At 47.0% G+C, this 24983-nt stretch overlaps 1 protein-coding gene across 4 annotated transcripts in view; it reads left to right on the top strand.

Annotated features, from left to right (window-relative positions):
• Nucleotides 1–24983, top strand: part of SPNS1 (SPNS lysolipid transporter 1, lysophospholipid) — a 176752-nt gene that overhangs the window by 72610 nt on the left and 79159 nt on the right. For all 4 annotated transcript variants that reach the window (XM_078652289.1, XM_078652290.1, XM_078652292.1 and 1 more), the window contains 4 exons: nt 101–290; nt 1483–1548; nt 3058–3156; nt 6477–6648. In XM_078652289.1, coding sequence (XP_078508415.1) covers nt 101–290; nt 1483–1548; nt 3058–3156; nt 6477–6648 — 527 coding nt within the window. The remainder of the gene's footprint in view (nt 1–100; nt 291–1482; nt 1549–3057; nt 3157–6476; nt 6649–24983) is intronic.

The raw sequence follows: 24983 nt of genomic DNA, 5'->3' as shown, positions 1-24983 counted from the left end.
TACTGCCTAGTCTGCATTGTCTCCCTTTGTTCTTACCCTTCCTCTTAATGCTACCCTGCTTCTCCCAAGTGTTCCTCTAATGCCTTTCTCTCCTTCACAGTTTGATCTTTGGCATCATTACTGTTGTGACGGGGCTGCTGGGTGTTGGTGCAGGTGTGGAAATCAGCAAGTGGTACCGAAAGAGGAACCCCCGTTCTGACCCACTAGTCTGTGCTGCAGGACTACTTGGATCTTCTCCCTTCCTGTTCTTGGCAGTGGCCTGTGCTGGCAGCAGCACCATTGCTACTTACGTGAGTGTGAATTTGGCTGGGAAATGTTAGGTGAGTGGGTGCTGGCAGAACGCCCAGCGGCGGCTACTCAGCTAAGGTGGAGGAGCTTCACCCCACAGGAAAAATAAAATAACACCACGTTATTATCATTTTATTTATCCAAAATGGTTCTATTTAGGTGCGTGCGGAGGGGTGGGGGTGTAGGGGGTTGGGGATCTGGGCTGCTAACAGAGCAGGGGAAGGAGTGGTGGTTACTTTTTGAGTGTGCATAACTGTTTGGCCAGCCATCTTGGGCCAGTCAAACAGTTATGCGCACTTGACATGTTCTCAAACCGGTTGTATTGCACAGCCTGGGTGGAGAACATGCACAGGCTCTCAGTCCCAGCCTGAGCGCCGAACCACGGTGCACAGACCAATCACAACGCTGCTTTCATGCTGGTGACAGCAGCCTCGTGATTGGCTTAGGGGAGTCTGGGATCCTGTGTGCTTCCTGTTTTTTGGTCAGACAGAGGAGAGGCGACCAGTAGGCAAGTGGATTTCTCTTTTTTTTGTTTAACTCACCCGCCCTACCATAACAGCCCCGTAGCAGCCGCTACAGAGAGCATCTGGCTGATTGACGGGTTTAAATGGACACAGTGGAGGACAACTGTGCAGGAGTTGCTCAGTTAGCCTCGACGCGAGTGAAATATTGGCCTTGGGGACAGAGGAAAATGTTCCATGCAGAAGCAGCATAGTTAGGAATAAGTTAAAGTTTGAGTGGTGGTGTCGATTGAGGGCTGCACTAGTGGTACATAAAAGAATATGTGGTGGTCCAAGGATAATGTATAGTTGTAGAGGATGCCTTCGATAACTGCTGGGTCATCTACACAAGTTTGTGATTAAACATTTCAAGTAATTGTGAATGTGATGTAGAGGATAAGAGTAATGCGCCTTGTGGTCGATAACTGAAAGCGAGCAGTCCTTCCCAGTACCATGCCCACTTTTGATTACCAGGGTTTGGTTTGATCATCAAATTCTGAATCTTTAATTTCTTGCATGGTATCTTTCATCCGCCACCATGTTACATCTAAACTGGATCTGCTTCTCCTTGGAATGTGGGTGATAAAGTCCTTGAAGATAGTTTATGGGCACCATATGTTTAAAGGGTAAACATCTCTGGTGAAGCCTACAATGTCAGTAACAAATATGTCTATTGCCTTTTCTCAATTTTCAGGTGTTTATCTTCATTGGAGAACTTCTTTTGTCTATGAACTGGGCTATTGTGGCTGATATTCTGCTGGTTGGTATTTATTCCCTTATGTTTTCTTCTTCCAGTAGCTGTAAGCTAGGAATACATTTTTTAATCTCCATACACCATTACCACCTGGTTGTTCTTTGTGTCCCATTTCACCTGTCGAACTACTCCTTGCTCCCAGAAGTCCTGTCTGTAAACGGCCCTCACCTGACCATAACATTGATTCACAGGACCTCCAAGTGTCACCTCTGAAGGGGTCTGGCAGCTTTGTTATTACTGTTTAAAAATCCATGATATCCATTTTCATATACTGCACCTGGAATTGAACACTGTGTTCTAAGTTTAACCTGCGGTGGCCTTTGCACAGAGGTAAAATGACTTTCTAACATCTTTTCAATACACCTTGTATTTCAGAATAAAACACCCTGCTTTGAAAGCTGGTTCATGTCGTAGTGCAATCTAGTTCGGTGTTCACTTGTTGCTATGGCAGTTCTGTACTCTTTACAAGTTCAGCAGCCCACTCTGAGCACTCAAGCATACATTTTGTGGCGTGGAATGTCAAAATCACTTAGTTTTCTTTGCTATTGGCCTGTTTACTATGTATGATCTGAAGTGATCATCCTGCTCTTAATTCTTTTTCGTTTCAACCCTTCCCAGGTGCCCACTTTGGTTTGAGCCTGTTGTGAAATCAGCCTGGCTTTATCTCTATTTCCAGCATCAATGAGGGTACCCTCTCTTCACACCCATCTCTAAATGATTGATTACAAATTCGAACCCCATACAAAACTTCAAAGACCGCTAGACTGCTCAAAAGCGGTCTTTAATCCCTAGTTTCTGATTTGTAGGTATTGCTCCATATGTATAATTGATCACACGTTGCCATTTGAAATTTCCCCAGATGTATGTTTTTACTTAGCTCTCCATACAAAAAACATTCAACAGCACTTAGTGCAACTGAAATCCTTTCTTATACTTGCTAAAGGGGCCTTTGACCGGGAGTGTCCAACATGGGCCCAGGCAGGCCATATCTTTCGTCTACCCACATCCGATACAGTGAAACTAATTCAACAACATTTTGGGTGAATTCAGCTCTCCTCAACCTACAATAGAATTCCTAACCTTACAGAGACAGAGATTGGCAACTCTTGCGTCCCTGTGCATGTCTCCCTCAAAACAATTGCAGATTGAATTTAATCTGGGGAGGTTGATTGTGCGACACTTATCTTAAATGGGGCTTGCTCGTCATTGAAAGGTCCTTATTGACAGATGGGTTGGAGAATACTATTGTCCATGGTGCCCTTCTTCCTGAGTGCTTGGCAGACCAGCTTGATTAGCAGGCCATGATAAAAGGTACATTCTCTTGGCTGGGATCTGTCTTAGAGACTGTTTATACTATATCATGTTGGAGATTTGTTTCTTCAGGGAAGACCTATGTCACTATCTGTAAAAACTGTGGAAAAGGCCACAAATTAACATCTACCAAGTCAATACATCTTTTCTGGTTTTATTTTCTTTTAGGTTTTTATAGGATCCTTTTTCTGTTTTCTCTTACAGTATGTTGTGATTCCTACACGGCGCTCTACTGCTGAAGCCTTCCAGATAGTTATATCTCATCTCCTTGGAGATGCCACCAGCCCCTATTTAATCGGAGTGGTAAGTTTTATAGTGTCAAACTCACATCCCCAATTTTGCTGGGGTCTCTGATGGTAGGTTAGTCCTGTGCTTCAGCTTAGAGGTAAGACACACTAACAAGGGGGACTAAGGAAAGTGGAGGGCATTATCATCTTGAAGGTGAGTGATCTCCAAATGTACTCCTTAGTTTATGTAGCTGGCGCTTTATGTGATATACCAAAAATTTTATATAACATGTAGAGAGTCCAGGGGTTTCCTTATGAGTGGACATGGCTTGCTATGCAATCCCAAAGTGCTCTGTTAGGAGGTAGTGTGTTTGAGCAGCATTAGACTTAACACTGAGAAATGAAAGACATTTGCAGATGCACACAATGGTTAATAAATGACAACACAGCTCAAGAAGAAGATGCACACCAATTTATAAAAAATAGCAAGTATCTTTATATTTGTTTAGGCATCAGAAAAAAATCGTTCAGGAAAGTAAGTTTTCAAATATAAATTCTTTTCATTTTAAAAAGTGGACACAATGCAATTTTTGGGTTCTGCAATGTTGTCCTATGGAAGGAAGAACATGTTCTGCAAACAGGCGCCGTACATCCCCATACAAGATCAATCTCCAGGAGTTAAGGTGAGTGGTTGGCAAGGACCAAGGCAGCACCAGCAGTACACCACTAGCGGCACGAGGGTCACTGGGTGCAGTGTGCAAAACAGCATTGGGAGCCCAATTAGTTTCTCTGGACATTGGTCTCTGTGAAGAGAGCCTGCAGGCTGTGACTGAGAGACCAGTTGAGTGAAGCAACGGGTGGGTGGCGGCAGGAGGATATTCAAGTCTTGCTATTCTCTGGCCTGGGGGTGACAGGTGCAGAGGTGTCTTACAGCTTCGGGTTTTCTTACTAGGAGCAGTCTCAGTTAAGGGGGACTGCATTCAGGGTCTTCAGGTGATGTTGGGAGTCCACAAGGGGTGAAACCACGCTTGTCTCTTAACTTGGGCGGGTTTGTTGGCAACGGTGGCCTTCTTCAAATCGGGCAGGGGGTAACTGGTGCAGTGGTGGCTTAGGTTGTCGGGTTTTGTCGGCTATTGAGGCTTCAGAGTCCTCAATTCAGGGTTTCTTCTGAACTGGTCTGCTTTTCACTGGAGGTCTTTATTGAATGCAGGTAGTTCTTCCAGGTTCTGGACGCACACGGATGTAGGACGAGTCAACTTTGGCGCAGAGCTGATGGAGAATGGCAGACAGGTCAGCTGGGCTGGGCCAGGCCAGGTGCTCTCTTCTACTTTCGCAGCCCTGCGTGTCCTCCTTCTTCATAGATTGTCAGAATCTGCTTCTCTTATGCCATGGACTCCCCTAAATACTGAATCTAGGGGCATTATGGGAGTGTAGGGTAGTAGCCAGTGGGCTACTGACCCTTGGGGTCACTTCGCAACCTGTATGACCACTTCCACAAGGACCTGGGCATAACCCTATCCCAGATTTCCTAAGTATGCCATTACAAAGATGCTACTTCTGAAAATTTGTACCCACTTCTCAGTAGCCCACCTTACAGGGTGGTACTAGCCTGGAGGTGGCACCCTTACCTGACTAACTAATTCTCCCCCTGTCCATTTGCAGGGGGGGTCCTTGACAAAGGGGTCGGCTTTCTCTCCTTTGAGGGGGAGCCAGGTTCACATTTCGAAGGCGACAGCCTTTTGAGGCTTGCCAACCAAGCAAGGCTAATCAGTAGGTCAGCCTGTGGAATGGGGTTTACCACCCTCTTCGCGGACAGACTTTTGTTCTGGGTCTCCTTAGCGCAAAGTCTCTTGCACTAGGAGGCCAGAACAGTGTCTCTAGTGGCAGGCTTGCAGTAACCAGTCAGCAAGCACCCCAGAGGCTGGTAGGTTTTCAGGGGGCACATCTAAAGTGCCTCCTGGGTATGTGTGTTGGTAAATCCAACACTGGCATCAGTGTGGGTTTGCCAATACAAGAATTTTGATACCAACATCTCTATTGTCAGTGAAGCCCTCGTGTAGCTGGGGAATACATTTTCACCAGTGTCCAGCACATGGTCTAAAATGGCTTCCCTGGTCACGTGTACTGGCAGTAATGGAACCGACCAGCACTGGGGCATATCTGGTCATGCAGGTATGCCCTTGCATGTACATCTAAGCACCCTGCCTTAGGACTGTCAGGCCTGGTGTATGTGTGACTTACAAGTATCACATGCAGTAGTAGGAGACATGGCACACAGGAATGTGTGATGTCATCTTTTCACTTTTGTCTGCACCAAGACATGCAGCCTGCAATAGCAATCTTGCATGTGATTGTTGAGGGGTCCCTTAGGTTAGCACACTTTGTGCTGCAGCCCTCTTTCGTACCCCAGGCCCTAGGTACCAAGATACCATTTACTGGGTACTTAAAGAGGGTGCTAAGGGTTTTGCCAATTGGAGGAATAATTGTACAGTTTTGGGAAAGAGCTCTGGCCACCTGGTTAGCAGGAACCCAGTGCACTTTCAGCCGAAATCACATCTTCTTTTACCAGGCAAAAAGTGGGAGTGACCATGTCAAAATGAGGCCCTTTCCTACACTTGGTTTCTACTTTACCCAGTTCCCACCTATCACTGAACAAGGACTTTTGTGCCCAGTCGGGGAAACTCAATTTCTATGCACAAATGTGAGAATAAAGTCTTTCCAAGATCTAACATTTTGGCCATGTATCCAGCTGTCTAACCAGAAACACCTTATACTACCTGCTCACAAATGAAGATCACTCACCTTCACATGGCCTGCAAGCCTGCTGCTGTGATCTAATTTGCAGTGATACTATGACATTACCCTTACATTTTTCCCCTCCTCATGTCCCCCCTTCCTGTGCCTTTCTGCCCCTTGAGATTCATTGAGATTCATTCCTGTATCGGCTAATCCATTGTGTGTATCTAAACTGGTGATCCTGCTTCTCGATTTCTTAATTTTTGCTTGGATGTTTTCAGGACAGGAGTGGCTTTATTAGTCAAAGTGTTAAGAAGCGGGTTAGATGGACAAAGATTTGTGATTGTACTAGCTGAAATCCTGGTTTCCTACCATTACCCACTCATTCTCTGCTGCCCTGCCTATCCCATATTAACTTTTCTTCATTCTTCCCTTTTCATCAATCTCTTTTTCACTGAAATTGCTCTCCCCTGTGCATCTGTCTCTGCACCCTCTCCACGCTTTTTCTCTCCTACACCCTCTCTCCTCTTCTGTTGCCAGCCCACCAATCCTAATATGCTGTTTATGATGCTTCATCCCTTAATCTCTTCTCTCCTCTTCTGTATGTCCTGTCTGATGGCTTTCAAATCTCACTATAGTCCAACTACCGTTCCATTACAGATCTCTGATCAGATCAGGAAGGGGAAGCCGACTTCTTACCTCTGGGAGTTCCGCAGCCTGCAGTATGCCCTAATGCTCTGCGCCTTTGTCGGTGTCATTGGTGGGGCCTTCTTCCTTGCCACTGCAGTCTTCATAGAGAAAGATCGCACAAAGGCCGAGCTATATGCACGAGGTAATTATGTGTTGATGTAGTTGATTTTGCATTGTCTGAAGACATTTTTGTATTTTTTTTTTTAACTGCCATTACAAATAATTAGAATAAAATCGACTTTTAATTTTCTCCTAAACACAAGAACATGCAAGAAATTTGAATTGCTAGTTTGAAGAGTCATTAAAGTAGAATGTTTCAACCACATTTGAAGGATGTAATCCTCTGCAGAATCTCTGAGTGCAGCACAGTGCTAGAGCTCATTTTTGTGTCTGTTGGAGCAAGAATCCGAAACACTGGGCCTCTGGCCCTTCATTCATTTTTGCTTAAGAATATATATTTTGTTGAAGCAGTAAAGGTTGTTCTTTTTCTGTCACTAAGCGTTATTCTTAAATATTTTTAAATTTGTACTTCCCACAAGCATAGATTTGTCATTCTTTTCAGCTATTTCATTCATCCACTAGGGGTCTTTTTTGATAGATTGCCTGCTGCCATGTACAGCAGGGGTGGGTGGAATTTGCGTAATCGCGTTACGCAAATCTCCGCGAAACAGTAAAAAATATCCGCGAACACGCGGAACTGCTTATTGGCGATGCTTTTTTCTGTTCGCCATTGCTGTTTGCGTGCTGGGGGGAAATATCTTGCAGGGCGCGCTCCCACTCTTTGTCGTGTAGTGGCCTCTCAAACTCCTCTTCCCATTTGTGACTCAACCAAGCTAGCGGGTAAGGGGGTCAGTTCCCAGATGGGCTTGTATATCCAAGTAATAAAGTGTTGGTTGGGTCCATTTGTCAGTACTGTGAAACACTGGGTGGTGCATGGGTTAACCCCCAGATAGGTCCCAAAGACGCCAGCAGTCAAATATGATTTGCCTACGGAGGAGGATTTGCCCTAGGGGGAGTGCGCTCTCCCCTGCCAGCTGGTCGCAAGGAAGTAACTGGCCCTCGGAGAATAGGGATACCGTCTCAAGAAGAGAGTGGTCTGTCCAGGTCTGTAACTCCCAGGCAGTTTAGTAGCTCCCACCACAGGGCAGGCTGAACAGTGGCAGTAGCAGGGTGTAGAATGGCGCCCCTCGGGAAAAACGATGAATGCGGAGCATGCATGCCTTCGCAATAGTTACCTTTATTGAATGGGCAGAGGCAGTCCGTGTTCCCAGAAGAAAACGGTACAAAAGGGGGTGGTGATGGACGGAGCATCTGAACCAATCAAACACTCACACCCAGTCAACAGATCTGGGTTTAATTCATCACCGTTCTTTAGCCCACTCTGCCACCCCAGTTCAGACATGGCCATATGCAAATCAGTCTGACCCTGTGCCTCATGGGAACAGTCCAGCCCGAACTGCCAAGCCATGCCTTCTCTGGACCAGAAACAAGCTTCCTTGGACCGGTTTCTGGCACTTCAGCCATTTTCAGCCAGGCTTGCTTGAATCCATTGGCAAAGTGAGCAAGGGACTCACGTCTGGCATACCCTGCCAACTTATGGCGAACAAAACGGTACAAAAGGGGGTGGTGATGGATGGAGCACCTGAACCAATCAAACACTCACACCCAGTCAACAGATCTGGGTTTAATCCATCACCGTTCTTTAGCCCACTCTGCCACCCCAATTCAGACATGGCCATAAGCAAATCAGTCTGACCCTGTGCCTCATGGGAACATTCCAGCCCGAACTGCCAAGCCATGCCTTCCCTGGACCGGAAACAAGCTTCCTAGGACCGGTTTCTGGCATTTCAGCCGTCTTCAGCCAGGCTTGCTTGAATCCAGTGGCAAAGTGAGAAAGGGACTCATGTCTGAGCATACTGCTGTAATGCCAGAATCCGGTCCTAGGAAGCTTGTTTCCGGTCCATTGAAGGCATGGCTTGGCAGTTCCGGCTGGACTGTTCCCATGAGGCACAGGGTCAGACTGATTCGCATATGGCCATGTCTGAACTGGGGTGGCAGAGTGGGCTAAAGAACGGTGATGGATTAAACCCAGATCTGTTGACTGGGTGTGAGTGTTTGATTGGTTCAGATGCTCCGTCCATCACCACCCCCTTTTGTACAGCTGTGTTCCCAGAAGAGCAGGCGGCGGATTGCCGGCACCCGTAAAGACCTAGTATGTGAACAGGACTCGCCCAGGTAGCGCCTGTTGTCCAGCGAGACAGCCACTGGAGTTGTGCTGCTAGGAAGTTTGCCTCAAATGACGGAGCTCCCAGGACCCCCTTTTTCACCAGCAGCTGCAGCTTAACCAAAGCGACTTGCCGACAGCCACTTCCCCAAATAAGGGAATAAAGCAGGGTGTCCAGTTCCCTGTAAAAGGAGCGGGGAGTAATGACCGGAAGATTGGCAAAATAATAAAGGAGACTAGGTAGGAGGACCATTTTTGCCAATGCGATTTATCTTGTAGGGACCAGGGGACGAGTCCTCATAAATCCTACCAATGGGCAAATGGCCTCCGGTATTCTGCTGTGATTACCCTCGTTGATATCATTTTGGGATGTATGGTATGGTACAGGCGGAAGCCCAGGTAGCGAGGTGTCCGCACATGCCAGGCGAAGCTGTAATCGACAATGCGCACCTCCTGCAGAGGGAGGTTGGGGCTGAGAGGATAGACCAAGGATTTCGCCCAATTAACCCTCAGCCCGCCGGCGTCTGCAAAGTCCAACAATGTGGCCCGAAGAGGTTTGAGGTTGGTCGACATGTCCTGCAGATAAAGGAGCAGGTCATATGCGTACAAGGACAGACTGTGGGTTTCGCGCATCATGGTGGATGCCTTATTGTTGGGCGAAGAGCAGGGGTTAGAGTGGTCAAGAGTGGTCATCCCTGACGTGTGCCCCAGGTCACAGAGAAGGGAGCCGAGATGTAACAACCCAGGGGTACCCAGGAGGTGGGGTTTGAATATAGTAGCTTAGTGTAATCTAGGAGTTTAGGTCCCACTCCCATGTGACGAAGTACCATCAAACAAATAGGGCTAGGAAAGGTTATTTAACGCCTTGTCCAGGACCAGGCCGCCCTGTACATTTCCGCCAACCGGGGCACCAACAAGTTGGAAGAGGCGTTGTAGTATTCTAATGGCAAGCCGTCCAAGCCCGGGGCTTTATAATGGGCCATGTCCAGGATCACGTGTTTCACATCAGCCAGTGTTATGTCCACATCCTTGGAGGCCTTACCTGGGAAGGAATTTGGGGCAGAGTGAGAGCGGCGAGGGACTGGTCTATGGATTGCAAGGAATCAAGCTGCGGGCCTTGTACACCTCAGCAGAGTATTCGTAGAAGGTCTGCAGGATATCAGTCTGGGCATGGACCGCAACGCCAGAAGGTGTGACCACTTCAGTTATGGGGAGAGAGTCCGAATCCTGGTAATTAAGCCATGCTTCTACCCTGTCTCCTGCCCCATGCACCCTGGCTGTGTATGCTTTGAAGTTGTAACACCGGTGGGTGGTTCGTGCCTCCGCCAGCTGAGCCGCAAGCGCCGGGTTGGGGGCCGCTGCCCTGTTGAAAGGAAGCAAGTTGCTCTCTGCTTAAAGCAAGTCTGGTTCAAGCGTTGTACGGATTCCTACTGTCTGCTGGATACATGCCCCTCTAGTGAGTGCTTTGAAAGCGTCCCACTCCAGCATTCTGGTGGAGACTGTGTTAAAGTTTTTGGAAAAATAGCAGCAAATGTTTGCCACCTGCTAATGTCGAAACACCTAGTCTTCAAGACAGTCACACGGCAGCTGCCAAACAGCGACAAGAGGTACAGGGGGTGCGCCATTTAAGGGCTATGAGATGCACGCCGTGATCAGGCAGGACCTGCCTCAGATATTCCACAAGCTGAACCAGTGGGATGATCAAGGGCGAACACAAGAATCAATCAAGGCTTACGTAGAGATTGTGCCGGATAGAGTGAAATGAGTATAATTTAGTCGTGCGTTGCTGGGTTCTCCAGGCATCCGGGAGCAACCAGTTCTGTACCCAGGCTTGGAAGCGCTCAGTTTGCACATGGGAGGGAGTGAGGGATGGGCAGGTGGGACCTGTCTAGGGAGAGATAAAACACACAATTGTAATCTTCCCCTAATATCCATGGTAAGCCTGTGAATTGGGCCAAGACACCTGAAATGGATTTTCAGAATTTCCCCTGCTCTGTGTTGGTGCATAGGTGCTTCCCAAGGGTACTGGTTGACTATCTAGAAGACCTTCGATTAATGCATATTGCCCCACAGTATCAACCGCCCTTTTGGTTTCCTGGAAGGGGACGCCAGGCCGCAACCATACCCTTGCCCCCCGACACCCACTCCTCCAACGCGAATGCCGAGTAGGTAGTGGCACAGAAGGGTCCCTGCCACTGCTTGTGCAGACAAGCTAGTTCTCCCACTCTTGCAACAGAGCTATACTTGTCTGATGACGCTTGCTATAGGAGTATACCATGAAGCATTTGTGTGCGTGCCTCATACGTTCAGAGTGAGGAAACTGATGTCAGCGTTGGGTGCCATAATGAGAGCGATGTGATGGTGGAGAGGGAAGTGCACTTACAGCCTCACCGCTGCCTGGAAGACAGCAGTCCCCAGAGTGTAGCGGCACAAACAAAAAGGAGAGTACGAGGATGTAGGGAAATAACTGGGAATGGACATATTCTCAACACAGGGGACCTACTGCAACCGACAGTATGTCCAAACAAACATGGCGAAAGCGCTTTAGTGTATCAAGGGAACGAGCTGACTAGGTGCCCAGAGCAAGTGTTGCGTGTAGCCTATATGGAGTTGGTAGACTTAAAAGGGTTTGGGCAGCGAAGTATACGAGGCCAGTGTTGCGCTGGCTCTCCAATCCTGGCACAGCCAGCTGTCAGATAGATCGGAAGCTACGCAGAGGGCATTCATATGAGTGTCAGCTGTTTGGGGAGTCACAATAGTTGGCGTCGTTGTTTTGACCTGAGAGGTGCCTGAATTACTGGGATCTTCCGCAGTGGTAAAGATGTGGAGGCCCTCTCTTTGTCTGAGGCCACAGAGGTAGGGCCCAGATCCACCACAGCCTGCAGAGCTTTCCGTCGTTAGGCGATAATTTGCTCCAGATCTGGGGAGGCAGATGTGAAGCCCCGGGGCTTGGACCTTCAACATGATGTGGTCCGCATCCTTCGGCGCCTCTGGTACAGGGTCCGTGGGCTCTTAGGATGGACCAGCTTCTGAGAGCCTGAGTCAATTTGAGTGCTGGTCAATCCAGTCTGATGCCTCAGCGGTGTCAGTGAAAAAGGAGGTGCTGCCCTCAAAGATTATCTTGCTGTGTGCTTGAAACAGAGTGAGTATTGCACTCCCTGCTGGCAGAGGCGTCATTTGACCTCCATGAAGGACCAATGCTGGCGCTGCATGGCCCGGGTGTAGTCTGGGAACAGCATGACATGCATGTCTTTCACTCAAAGGGGCCTATATTGCCTGGTGGCACGCAGTACAGTGTCTCTATCTTTATAGTACAGGAATTTAGCCAACAGTGGGGGGTAGGGGGGAGCCCGGAGGCAGGGGGGCGGGTGCTGTGTTGGGGCGAGATGGGCCCTCTTGAGGGAGAAGAAGGGTGTAAGATCTGAAATGGGGTGAAATATTTGAACCAGGCCTCCAGGTATGCGATGGTGTCCGATCCCTCAGCTGCCTTTGGCAGACCCAAAATCCAAATATTGCTACTCGGGATCTGCCCTCCAGGTCAACCACCCGTTTCTCCTGCTGCATTACATAAGTCTGGGGGTCTCGCAGGACCCCTGGTGTTATTTTGCAAAGGGTTGAAGAGCAGAGGCAAATGCTAAAAAATACAGCTACACTGCCAAAGCCATGGGTGCCCTCCAGTCCTTATTAGCCAGAGGCTCTTTTCGAAGACCTGAATATAAGGCAGGTGCAAGACAACTTCAGCAGAGTCTACCTCCTCCTATCAGAGGCAGCAACAGAAGACCAATCCACATTAGTCACCCCATGGCTACACTAGGGACTCCCTCAGAAGCAGCAATAAGGGGCAGAGGGCGTGGGTTCCAGCAAGGGGGCCTCCACCTCCAAACAGTGACTTCCTATATCCCTTCCTTGAACCGCATAATACCGGTTAGGGGAAAATTGCAGGTTTTCCTTCCACGCTGATGGTAAATCACATCCGACAAGTGAGTCCTAGCAGTGGTTCACCATGGCTATGGCCTAGAACTTCTCACACTGCCTCCTAACCTCGCAGTCATAGCCTCAGCAGAGAACATTTCAGCCTCCAAGAGCAAGAGGTCCAAGCACTCCTCTAAAAAGGAGCAATAGACCCAGTTCCCCCCGCCCAAACACTGGGGCAAAGGAGTTTACTCTCTACTTCCTTATCCCCAAGACAGACAGTTCCCACAGGCCCTTGCTGGACCTGAGCCCTGTTAACCTAGACACCATCCTGCGAGTCCCAATTACCACTGATACCTCTCAAGCCAGCAGGCGTGTTAAATATCAGTCTAACTACAGCACAGGCAGTGTTGATCCTGCTTCTACAGGGGCACCACATTAACTACCTCGAGCTCTCAGCAATCAGTCTCATCCTCTAAGCTTCTTTCCACTCATTTGAGGAATAGTGGTACTAGTCACTACGGACATGACAGCCATGTACTACCTACAGAAGCTGGGCAGCACACTCCTTGTTTGCTCAGACCATCTGCAGTCACCTGATGGTGAATTAACTTTTGGGGGGGGTGAACCACGACATTATAGACTTGTTCAGCAGGATGCGTCAACAAGTGGCAACTCCACCCACAAGTCATCCTCCTCCCACTTCGAACACTGGGCACCTTTAAAACGCACAATGACCTAGCTCCGTAACTAGGTACTCCCAGTCCAAGGGCAATGCACTATGGATGATCTGGTCAGGGACATAAGCTTTTGATTTTCTGCCTCTACTATTTTTGGTGTGAAAAATGCGGCAGATGTTCCAGACCCTCGTGCTCGTAGTCTGCACCTCTGCCAGACAGCCCCTGTATTCACTACTCCTCGAAATGTCCTCACAAGAAGCTCCTCAACAAGCCAGACCTTCTTACCAGAGGCCAGATCAGGCACCCAGATTGCAAGCAACTCAATTTAACGATCTGATACCTGAGGTCCTTGAGTTTGGTTATCTACATCTCACACAGGAATGCATGGACATCTTCTGAGAATTCCGCAGACCAGCCACACAGGCATGTTATGCTGCCAAGTGGAAGAGATTTGTCCACTACTACATCCCGGAGCACATGAACGCCCCTAAAACCTGCCATCCAGGACATCACATGCTACTTACTCCCATCTACAGAAGTCCGGCTTAGCCTATACATCCATAAGGCTTCACTTTGACAGCCATAGCAGCATACATGCGATACAGGGAACACTCATCCCTCTTCTGCACACCAATGATTAAGACATTCATTGAGAGTCTCAAAAGGGTCATTCCCCTCATGGTTCCCCTGCCTCAGTGTGTAATCTCAATGTTGCCCTTACTAGACTCATAGGGGCACCTTACGAGCCCTTGAACTCTCCAGTACTTTTCCTGGAAGGTAGCCTTACTTGTTGCAGTAGGTACTCTGAGACGTACTTTTGAACTGCTATCCCTCACAATACAGGAACCTCTCTTTCAAGTTCCTAATGACAGTGTAGTATTCAGAACCAACCCTAAGTTCGTATCTAAGGTGGCTTCCTCTTTCCACATTTATCAGGCAAAAGAACTCCCAGTCTTCTTCCTCGACCACACTTGGTAGCAGAGAGAGCCCTAAGCACTTTCGATATTAAACACACACTCATGTATTCTATTGAGAGGACAAAGCCTTTTCCCACGCAGACCAGCTGTTTGTAGCCTTCACAAAGCCCCACAAAGGCCATCCTATATCCAAAGCTGGTATTGCCAAATGGACAGTAAAGTGCTTTCAGACTTTTTATCATAAAGTCAACAGAGCGCTACTGCTTATACCCAGGGCACAGGCCACATGTAAGAAAACAGCAACTATAGCATTCTTGGGGAACTTTCCCAGGCCAATATATGTAAAGCAGCCACCTGGCCAACCCTACATGTGTTTACCAAACACTACTCTGTGGCTATCCTCGACAGACAACCGGCTATGGTTTACCAGTTGGTCTTAAAGACTCTATTTCAGACAGCTGCGTCACCCCCATGCTAGTCACTACTTGTAAGAGGGTACTTTCATTTCAGCCTATGCAAAGCGTATGTATCTAAAGAAACACATGCTAACAATGGAGAGTCTAACTTACCCTATAAGCATCTTTTCATAGTGTGTAGTGCTGTAGATTTACACGCTCCTCCTTGGAAGTGTGTGATGCTGATCACAGATTTCTTCTCTTTGATTATTAACTCCTTTTGCCGTACAAATGTGCACCACAGAGTCTCTACTCACCCCTCCATTCTACTCTCGAAACTGTAGAACAAAATCTAAAATAGAGTTGGTCCCAATATGCCCTGCCAGCTCAGGGAGGAGTTAACATATATCTTGTGACTCGAAAGACGTCTTTAAAAAATAACAATTTGCAAATGTCCGAGCCCGACACTAAATGGCAGGAGTATGCAGACCATGTAAATCTATAGCACTGCATCCTACAAACAGATGCTTATGGGTAGGCAACAATTTTCTTTTGTCCTCAGGAGGCTCAGGGCATGACATTACCGCTGCATTAAATGGCAACAGCTGATATCTCTATCGCAGCAGATCAGGTCTTCACCCAGTACAAAAGAAGTACAGTCCTAGCACAAGTTCCACTCCATCGTCTTCTAAAGTGCATGGGATTCTATGATCTTTTTCCCATAGGTATTTTAGTTTGGATTAAAATGGACCAATGTATGGATATTGGAGGAGAACATAACACAGAATGTATACCACAAATACCATCAGCGGATCTTATTTTTGTGTTCTGTTACTTGGTACTACGAGAATGTGAATTTATTCCCAGAGGACTTCTTGAGCTGTGTTTGTTACCAACCAGATAATAGTGCTCCAGTGAGGACCTTTTGCGTTCTGTTGCAATTTATATAAATCTCAAGATCAGATTTTTTCTGGTGTTTGCCAAGGATCACCTGTAGACTCTTAAGAGGTAGACCCTCAAGACTTCTGTAGAATGGCTGCAGCATTATGGACAAGCTATAGGCATCTGCGTGTGTATGCTCCAAGATTCAAATGAATATAAATTGCTCAATCATGCTGATGTACAGCTTTACTTATGGAACCACTTGGGTGATTTGAAGCCAAGAACCATGAACTCTCTCTCAACCATCGAATATAGATGAAATCTCAAAGTTAAAACAATTTACCTCCTCATTTGGATCTGGGAGGGAACATGACTATGTAACCCTGTGGCTTTAGCTCTCTGCTTCACATCCTTTTTAGATCTGGCCTTTGAGATAGCGTTAGTTGTCTTGCCAGACTAATGTTTCTTGGGTTGTTTAAAAATATATATATATATATATCTTGTATAGAAAAATACATAGAAGGGTTTTAGTCCGTGCTTTTCACCATTGGTTTGTGAAACTATCAATAACATTTTGCTTCTGCTCGCCATAGCATACAGCATGGGGCAAATAGGTCCGTCTACTTCAGCCACTGTTTCTCTTTACTGTGGGTGACTGCATTTTGCTTGTGCACAGCCCACAAAAATAGTTCATTTCGGTGTCACGGTTGTAATTTCATGTGTTCTTTGTCAATGTTTGCTTTACGTTTTCTGGTTGGGTTTGCCAAGTGTTAAATCTGCACATTTAATAGACAAAAAGGTCTATCTGCTGGCATCCTCACAATATTCTGCACATTACCCTCCATGGAGACGTAGGGGGCACTCTCCAGCACCATGTAAGTTTATGGTGGTAATGCCCTGGATTTCTGTGGACTGCCCCATCTTTTGCACCTTTTTAGGTCTCGCTGAGCCAGCGCATGCACTGCTTGCTCTGCTAGACATTTAGTTTTGGGCTTTGAAAAGTCCTACCCAAAGGCTTTTGCTGGCCTCCAGCTTGCATTTACGAGCGCGTGGACGTGCACAGACCATCTGGCTTTCTGTAATGGTTCATTAAGCCTTACAGCGTGTGAATCCCCTCCCCTACCCCGTCCCTTCTCCCACTCCCTCTTCGTCCGCTTCTTTCATTGTTGGATCCATTTCCCAGGGAAGCAACCCATGCTTCTTGTTATTCTAGACCTCTAGCCGGATAGGAGTTTATAACACTCTAACTTATTGCAGTCTGTGTGCCTTACGCAATAATTTCTACAGAATATGTGCATGGTTGTTATGCCTGCAGAACCAAAAATCACTGTGATTTATGACCAACTGTGGTACAAAGGTCTCCTATTTGACATTGTATCTTTTGTCCTGTTACTCATCTTTTTTTCCTATTCACTCACACAAGCACCTTATATCGGTTTCCCTTCTGCATCTTTTTTCCACTATATAATGCTTGTGGCCACCCACTTATGACTGGATTGTCTTTCTTTTATTCAATGTATATAACATAAGTACTCTCTGTGTTTATCAATGTTGTGATAGTTTATAAAGCTGGCTCCCCATATGAACCAACATGTTGCGGAAAGCAGTTATTTGGACCTTGAAGTGGGGTCAAGCCACACAGAAGCCCTAGCTGCCTCCAGCCAACTTCGGAGCTGGTAACATTGTTCCATCTCCTCCACACATTCAAGATCTTTCAACCATCTCTTTATTTAGTTAGGGTCACATAAATGAAGGTAAGAGAGTCAGTATCCAGCAATTTATATTTGAGCAGAACTTATCAGGTCTCCTGCTGACTGTGATGCTTATGTGTTCCTCTTTCATTGACTGTCTATTCTCAGCATTTTTCTTTTCTAACAGTTGTTTAAATTTATTTTGTTCTGTTTTAAAATAACATGCCTATTTGATTATGTACCAAAATGGCATTCAGTAATTTCAGTCAGTCTTTCAGGAACCAATAGTTATATTATTTTCAAATTCTAATGTGCCGGCTTGGGATAGTGGTGACTTCAGAGCATGATAGGCTTTTGTGACATTAGAGCCAGCTAGATGGATATCTATGCAAACATATATTGCAGTTTCTGTGAGCAATGTAGTTAACTTTTTAACACCTTGGCTGCTAAGGCTTTTCCCGTCCTGCGCTGAAAATCCTAAAAGCCTATTCTTCATGACAAGGTCAACTCGTCATAAACACAGCTCCAGTGTACTGCATGACGAGCTGACCTTGTCATGAGCACCGAACCGGTTAATGTGCCGTCATCAACTAGTGGCATTCCATATCTAACAGAATCAAGGAGTGCAAATATAAAAAGTCCTTCAGCTTTGTCTTATCCTATTATTTGTCATTATTAGACAACAATTAGTTATCAAACACAAAATCCTTGGTGCAATAACATCTAGTGTTGCATGGCTAAACACTTAAAAGGTCCCAAAGGCGAGACCTATTGGCTATGCCACTGCTTGTTTAAATAATACAAAGTGCTCCAAGCTCTGTCTGACCAGTCTGCCAGTGTTGAGTATTCATGGATTTTTTTGCATGCTCAAACGTTGTGAACAGAATGCCAATTAAATGAACAGTGAAGCTTGGCAGTCGGAGTGCACTTTATTACTTCTAGTGATTATTTTGAAGGAGCAAGAACTACATTTAAAAAAAAAATCATTGTGACCGCTTTTTCCCCCCAAAACATTCATGATATTTTCTGACTTCCTCAGATGTCCACTGTTTATCTTCACACGAGCACGGTGTTTTGAGGTCGACCCTCCAGTCATTCTTTTCAGTTCCCTATTTGATTCTCGGGCTCTCTTCTAGTTTCTATTGAAGTGGCTTGTTCATTCCTCCTTGTTTCCGCACCCATCTTTTTGTGGTCGGTGATGGTTGAGAGCAATCTGGTAAGCTAGTCAGCCTGCACGTTGATGAAGGGCTGTCTGTGATCGTGGACTGCCCGCACACTAAACCTCGGAGATCATGTAGCTGGGCACCATCATTAATGCATTTGTTTCCTTCTATAATTTGACACTACATTCATGTGCAAAATGTCATTGTGGATCTGGCGAGGCTCGCTGGACAATCGTCCTTTCATATTGGCTTTCTGGTCCAACAAGTAGTAAGTAATCTGGTGTCTTTGCTGTGCCATCTAGTGTATCGTAATTTAGCCTTAAATGTGAAGAAGCACATGCTATCTTGTGTTCTATTTTCTTCCTTTCTGTGTTAGTATATATTATGCTGATAAAATAAAATTACGTCGAAATAATTTGTGAAGTTGATTAGCTCCGCTCGCTTGGGTTCTGAGTGAAGCAAAGCCCTTTCTCCTCATTCTTTGAGTGCGTCTTGAAAGGGAGGACGGAGCAAACCACTCTAAGTATTTTTTTTTTTAATACATGGGTATGTTTAAACTGCTTGGCAGAATCGTAAAAGTGCCAGGTTATTTGAATGAAACGTCCCATTTCACAGACCGCTCAGCTATAGAAGATAACTGTCCATTCACAGGACACGCTGCACAGGCGGGGACATATTGCTAATACATTGAAATCAGATGACATTTGTTGAAGTGTAGGGTGGAGACTATGAATCGGATTTTTGAAGTTTAACTACCCCTTCTCTAATTCAGGCAATCATTTTTTTAAAAAATTAATTGAATTTGCAATTATATTCATTCACCTTATATGATGGCAGTAATGATCAAGATACTAATCATATTTTTGTGATTCCAGTCCGGGTCTTGCGAGTGACCTAGGGAGAGCGCGCACGAAAAAGCAGCAAAAGCGGCGGCGGAGCAAGCGGAGCCGCAGGGAGTCGCGGGAGCCAGGAACCGCGGACCGCAAACCGAGCCGTGAGCCGCGAGCCGCACCAGAAACTGGGAGATCGGTAATTACTGCAAGCAGCCGCAGGGGGGCCAGTGGCGTTCACGGTCTGCGGCAGTAAGGCGCAAGCGGCAAGGTGCTTGTGCACACACGATTTAACGGGACCAAGCGGGGGCAGGGGCAGCGGCAGCAGCAGTACCAAGCAGTACCAGCACCAAGCACGGTGTGAGCGGCAAGGAGCCTGTGAGCCGGAGGTCCCAGAAAGTGATCAGTTTATTTTCCTGAATCTGTCTGCTGGGCTTTCCATAGCCGCTGGAAGTATTATCTTTCTGGTCATTTTAATCTTCTGCTGCAAAGTTTGTGTGAGAGAATCCAGTCCGTGTTTCCGCGACCACCGCAGCAGCTGATCGAGGGCGAGAGCCGAAGGAGACGCCTCGCAACTCCTGCTCCTGCTCCCCCCGCGCTACTAACACCGGCGATCCCCGGAGGCTCGGCGCCCAGGAGGGGGTAGGCGATAGCTGGTGGCCGGCTGCAGGACCGCAGCGGCCTCCGCGGACTGCACACAGCGGATTGCGGGGGCAGTGGTGTACTGCAGCGCAACGCAGGTCGGGACTCTCTGTGGACCAGTGTGCATTGCCAACAAGACCCCCCACCTCCCCTTGTCCTTGCCTCCGCCCTTCATCCTTCACCCCCAGCTACCCCCGGCTGCAGAAGGGAGTGCGGGGGTGTGCGGGGGTTGGGAGCAGGGAGGCTCAGGACGGAAAGGGGACAAGGCGAACTGAGCTGCAGACAAGTCGAGCTGCGAGCTGAAAAAATTTGGAAGCAATTTGTAAGCAACTACACCAGGTGGGCAGTGGTGGATAATTGTGGATAATAGCGGTAAACACGCCCAAGTGACAAGGGGGAAGCACTGAGTGGAGTTAGCAAACCAGCAAGCTTGGATGAAGTAAGGTAAGGCAAGGCAAGGCAAGACCAGCCGAGCAGAAGTGCCTTCCACATCCACACCCTCCGAGCCCCTCTCTAACTACTCGGTTGAAAACTGAACAAGCAGAAAAAACGGTTGAACTACCTCCAAACAAGCCCAGAACCCCCAGTGCCCCCAACACTATTTATTTGTTCTCCTATGTGTCTACGTACCAGTTAGCACAAGGGCCAAGGACTAAAGAAACTGCCTGCAGCAGGGCAGGAGAGGCGCAGTAGGGTTGCAGCGCTGCAAGTCCTGTGAGCTCTGAGTTGCGAGCTGCTGAACTGTGAATATTAAGAGATGCGTCAGGACTTATTGCACTAAACGGAGATTACATTGACCACATCAAGTTCACACGAAACCTGTACAAAAACCCGCGCAAACAACTGCGCCCAGGGCTGGAGTGGGGCTGCGGTCCCGGGAAGGAAGCAAGAGGGATTGCAAAAGGGAGTAACAGCAGTCCCCTAGGAGTCCCCCACCAGCGGCGCTCCCGCCCTCGCGGACCCCTCACCACACCTCATCGATCACGGAGAAGTGCCGTGCTGAGTTGTGTTGTGTTGCACGGGAACTGTAGTCTGAGACTCCGCCGATTTGGAATCGGTAGAATTTATACAACTGTCGGGACACTCCGGGCAAGAAGCAACAAAAACAGTATGGGACACAGCAGAATTTCCGGAGAGACTGCTAAAAGAACAAGCAAAGTTCGATTCACGGGGAATAAAACTCCAAGCATTTCTTAAACCAAGATATCCAGATCCTCTGACACTTGATAGCCAGCAAAGGAAAAAAGTAAATGGGCAGCTAAATTTGAACTCCGTTCTCAGAGGGGCTCGGAGCAAAACCCCGGAGAAATTAGCCCGAGAACAGTCTAATAACTATCTGCCAATTGCAGTCCAAACTCGCAAAATTGGAGCTGCTATCGAGAACCCTAAATGGCAAAGCCATAAACGAATGACATAGCAATGCAAAAGCAAACAACACGCCCAATACCCTCAGCCTGTGCTCCTGCAACATCAACGGCCTAGGAGACAAATTTTCAGACGCAGAACTAAACATCTACTTGCAAAGATTTGTTATCATTACACTGCAAGAAACCTGGTCCGACACTCCACCAGTATTGTCGGGATACAATTGAAACTTTCTGCTGCCCATACAGAGCTCATTGTTTGGCCATAAGAAGGGAGGTCTTGCCACATACACCGCGCTACAATCCATTGTTGAAGTAGTACTCTTGGCTTACAAGCTAGCTCCTCCAAATGCAATGCAAGCACTGCGACTGACATTCCGTGAGCAGAACAAAAAAGAGGACATAACCCTAATAAACCTCTATTTACACCCCAGGGTAAAAACCAATGGAGCACAACAGCTGAAGGAAGAACTCGCAAAACTAATAAAAACTGAGAAAACGAACAATTTGATCATTACAGGAGACTTTAACTTAAATATGCTCAGCAACCCAGCTCACGAAAGCATAGACGACGAGGACCCCTTTGCTTGGGAGCTAAGCCACCAAGACAGCACCTCGGGAGGTAAAAGCTTGAAAACAGCTAGGAGTCTATTGGCAAAACTAGAAGTGCTGGGCTTCCGAGCACTCAACGGCAGATTTCCAGGGGATCAACCACAATCCGCTACATTTCACAGCACTACGGCTAGCTCTACAATCAATTTTACATTCTTCTCTCACAGCCTGTATCAAAGGGTAAGAGATTTCCATATCGATGTGATGGATTACAGCGACCACCTCCCTCAGGAAATCACGATCGAGGCACCGACAACACCATGCCCCCCTGGTGCCAACAAATTAGGCCTAGATTTTTCAACAAATGAAGATGGATAAAGTGTAAAACTAATGATCCACAAAGCCTCTTACTGCAAGCGAAACAAGCTTTAGGAGAGGCACAATCAGCATCCTCAAATTCAATTATATGCTGGGAGGCGTTCACAAAAAACTTGAGAGACAAAGCCGAAACAAACAAAAGCGCAAGGATAGATGGAATGGTCAACGCCCTGAAATACAAGAACCATCACAACTTTAGAAACAACATCCGGCTAAAAAAGTTAAAAACCCAGATTAACAACACTCTCCGAAGAGTAAGGGCAGACTCCGCCGCCTGTCAAGCGCTGAGACAGCTAAAAGACAGCCGCAGGAAACTGATTTGTCAATTTAAAAAAGATGCTGTTGAGGTCTTTTGGGGAAAACTCCTACACGACGCCAAAACGAACAACCGCGCGCAGTTTTGGCAAAATATTAACAGTTTTATCAGTGATCGAATCCCATGCCACTGAAGAGGCCTGGATAACTTTCCTTGGTACACACTTTAATGATACCCAGGCCAGCACTCACCTTGCCGCAGTTTCAGCTGTGAGGGCAACGGCTTCCATAGTACCGCGTCCTCTCAACGCCGTGAGGGCAACGGCCGAGGACTCCAATCCCCAGGTGCCCCGGGGGGCAGGGCGCACCGGTGACGCCACCGCAAGTGCCCGGCGGCGCTTGAAAAGACCGGAAGGCGTCCCGCGATGCGGGACGCGCCGCGCTAAGCCCGGGCAAAGGGTGGGCCGTCTGTGGCCGAAGGAGGACGGGCCGGGCCACCCCACTTGACATTTCCCCCCAAGGTACTGTGCTTTCCTTTTTGCGTAATCCCGTGCCCAATTGTTTAATCTATGGGGAAAAGGAAAATCACGGAGGTTGCGAATGAAGGTCTGAGCATAATTACCAGGGAGGGTAAAAAACCGAGGAAAATTAAATCCAAGCCCCCCAAAAAACCAACATCCCACGCAGGGGGAAATTGTGTGATGGACCGCATTGACGATTTGATTGAGGAATGTGAGGAACTATTGACTGCTAAACCCCCATTATGTGGGAGGAGCTATGGGGGTGATGGCAATATTGTAGTTGATGATGGGAAAGGGCCTAGGAGGAGTGCAGCGGTAATTCCCGAAATGTTTCTGAGTAAATCTAATGCGGGCGGTAATGTTAACTCTGCAGCTACCGAAGGGGGGAAAACACGCAAAGTCCCAGATATAGAGCAAGTACAGAACCCCTCTCCCTCGTTTCCCTGTTTGCCTAAGTCACCAATTTTGCCGTGTAACAACAAATTCGCCATTTTGGCGCAAATTGATAATTGTGGTTATAACCCTGGCTCAGAAGTTCCTTTGGAAGATATCTCACAAAGAGAGGGTGAATCCCAGCTGCCAGGTATTCCTGGTATCCTATCACAAATAGAGGTAGTTAGTAATCCATTGTCCTTAGTAGTTAAACAGTTGTGTAAATTGATTGAGGATATGCAAGTCAAAATAGATCTTCTTACTGTTGCAGTAAACCAAAGCAGGGCGGGTCCGGCTTTGGTTTCCTGCCCATCTTGTATAGCTACTCTGAAAGGAAAAGGAGTAAGTAGAACCCAGGCAGCTGACGTTATCAATCGTAGTGCTCACCCCTCTAGCAATCCATGCGCTCCTGTTCTTACAGGTATCTCATATAGTGAGGTCACTAGAACAGGGAAGGGTGTACCACAAACACGCTATGAACATGGTAATGGTCCTAGGCAAACAGTCACAACTGTGGGGGGAAACTAACAAGGGAAGAAGGGTGTCGGTTCTAATTCTAGTGGCAGTTCCATCAACTAACAGAGTATTGCTAGTCTACCAGTGAATGGAAAAGCCATGCCGAGGCGGGGTAAACTCCATCCTAACTTTAACTTAATTAACTCATCAACGGTGTATTTGTATTATGTCCCCAAATTGAGCCCTGGAAAGGCCCTGGAATCCAATGAGTCTCTAACAAATAAAGCAATCCATTGGATTAGATAAGTCAGGGGTTGTAGATCTGTAATTAGGGATGACATCCTTAGTACACAGAGGCTCACTTCCCCAGGGGATCCAGTAGATTGTATTGAGTTAATATTTAAGAACACAAAGATGGCAGAACATGTAATTCACTTGGAGTTTAGGAGTTGTTCCCCTGACTATTCTAGAATACAAATGAGATCTTCTCCCCCTCAGAAACGATTAATGTATTGTGAAAATCGACAAAGAGGGAATGTAGAAGGAAGTTCTGGTTTAGACTGTAATGACTGACTATTGAACGAAGCAGTCCAAGTAGGTTGTAATGAAGGCTTGGTTATAGATAAGTCACCCGAGTCCGTAGTAATTAGCCTGGGTACCACTTCATCATTAGTATCCTTGAGTTCACCTGCGGACTCTATTAATTCTAAGCCAACTATGAATACTAGTCCAGATGTAAATGCTAGCTTCTCTCTTGAGCCTGGTAAATCATGCTCAATTTTATCTTGGAATGTAGCTGGCCTAAAAACTAAAACAGAATCACCAGAATGGGCCTCGTTTATTAATCAACATGAAATATGTCTATTCCAAGAAACCTGGTTGGTAGAAGCATTGCACTTCCCGGGGTACCTGAATTATAGCGTTGCTGCAGAAAAGGGAGGCAGAGGACGCCCATCGGGTGGCCTATCGATTTGGGTTAGACAGGATCTCGATGTTATTATTAAACCTCTTCCCTCTAACCATGTCCAGATTCTCACTCATGTTCAGAAATGAAAAATCAGTCCATATTTATAACTTGTATGCACGTAGCACGGGGGGTAAGAAATCTGAAGTTCTAGCTCTCCTGGATGAATTTATTGAATGTCACCCTCAGCATTCATATATTATCCCAGGTGGAGATTTT

Source organism: Lissotriton helveticus, chromosome 7 (assembly GCF_964261635.1).
Source record: "Lissotriton helveticus chromosome 7, aLisHel1.1, whole genome shotgun sequence".
NCBI classification, from domain to species: Eukaryota; Metazoa; Chordata; class Amphibia; order Caudata; family Salamandridae; genus Lissotriton; species Lissotriton helveticus.
Note: the sequence above shows the minus strand (reverse complement) of the source record. Positions and strands in the feature narration are given on the sequence as shown.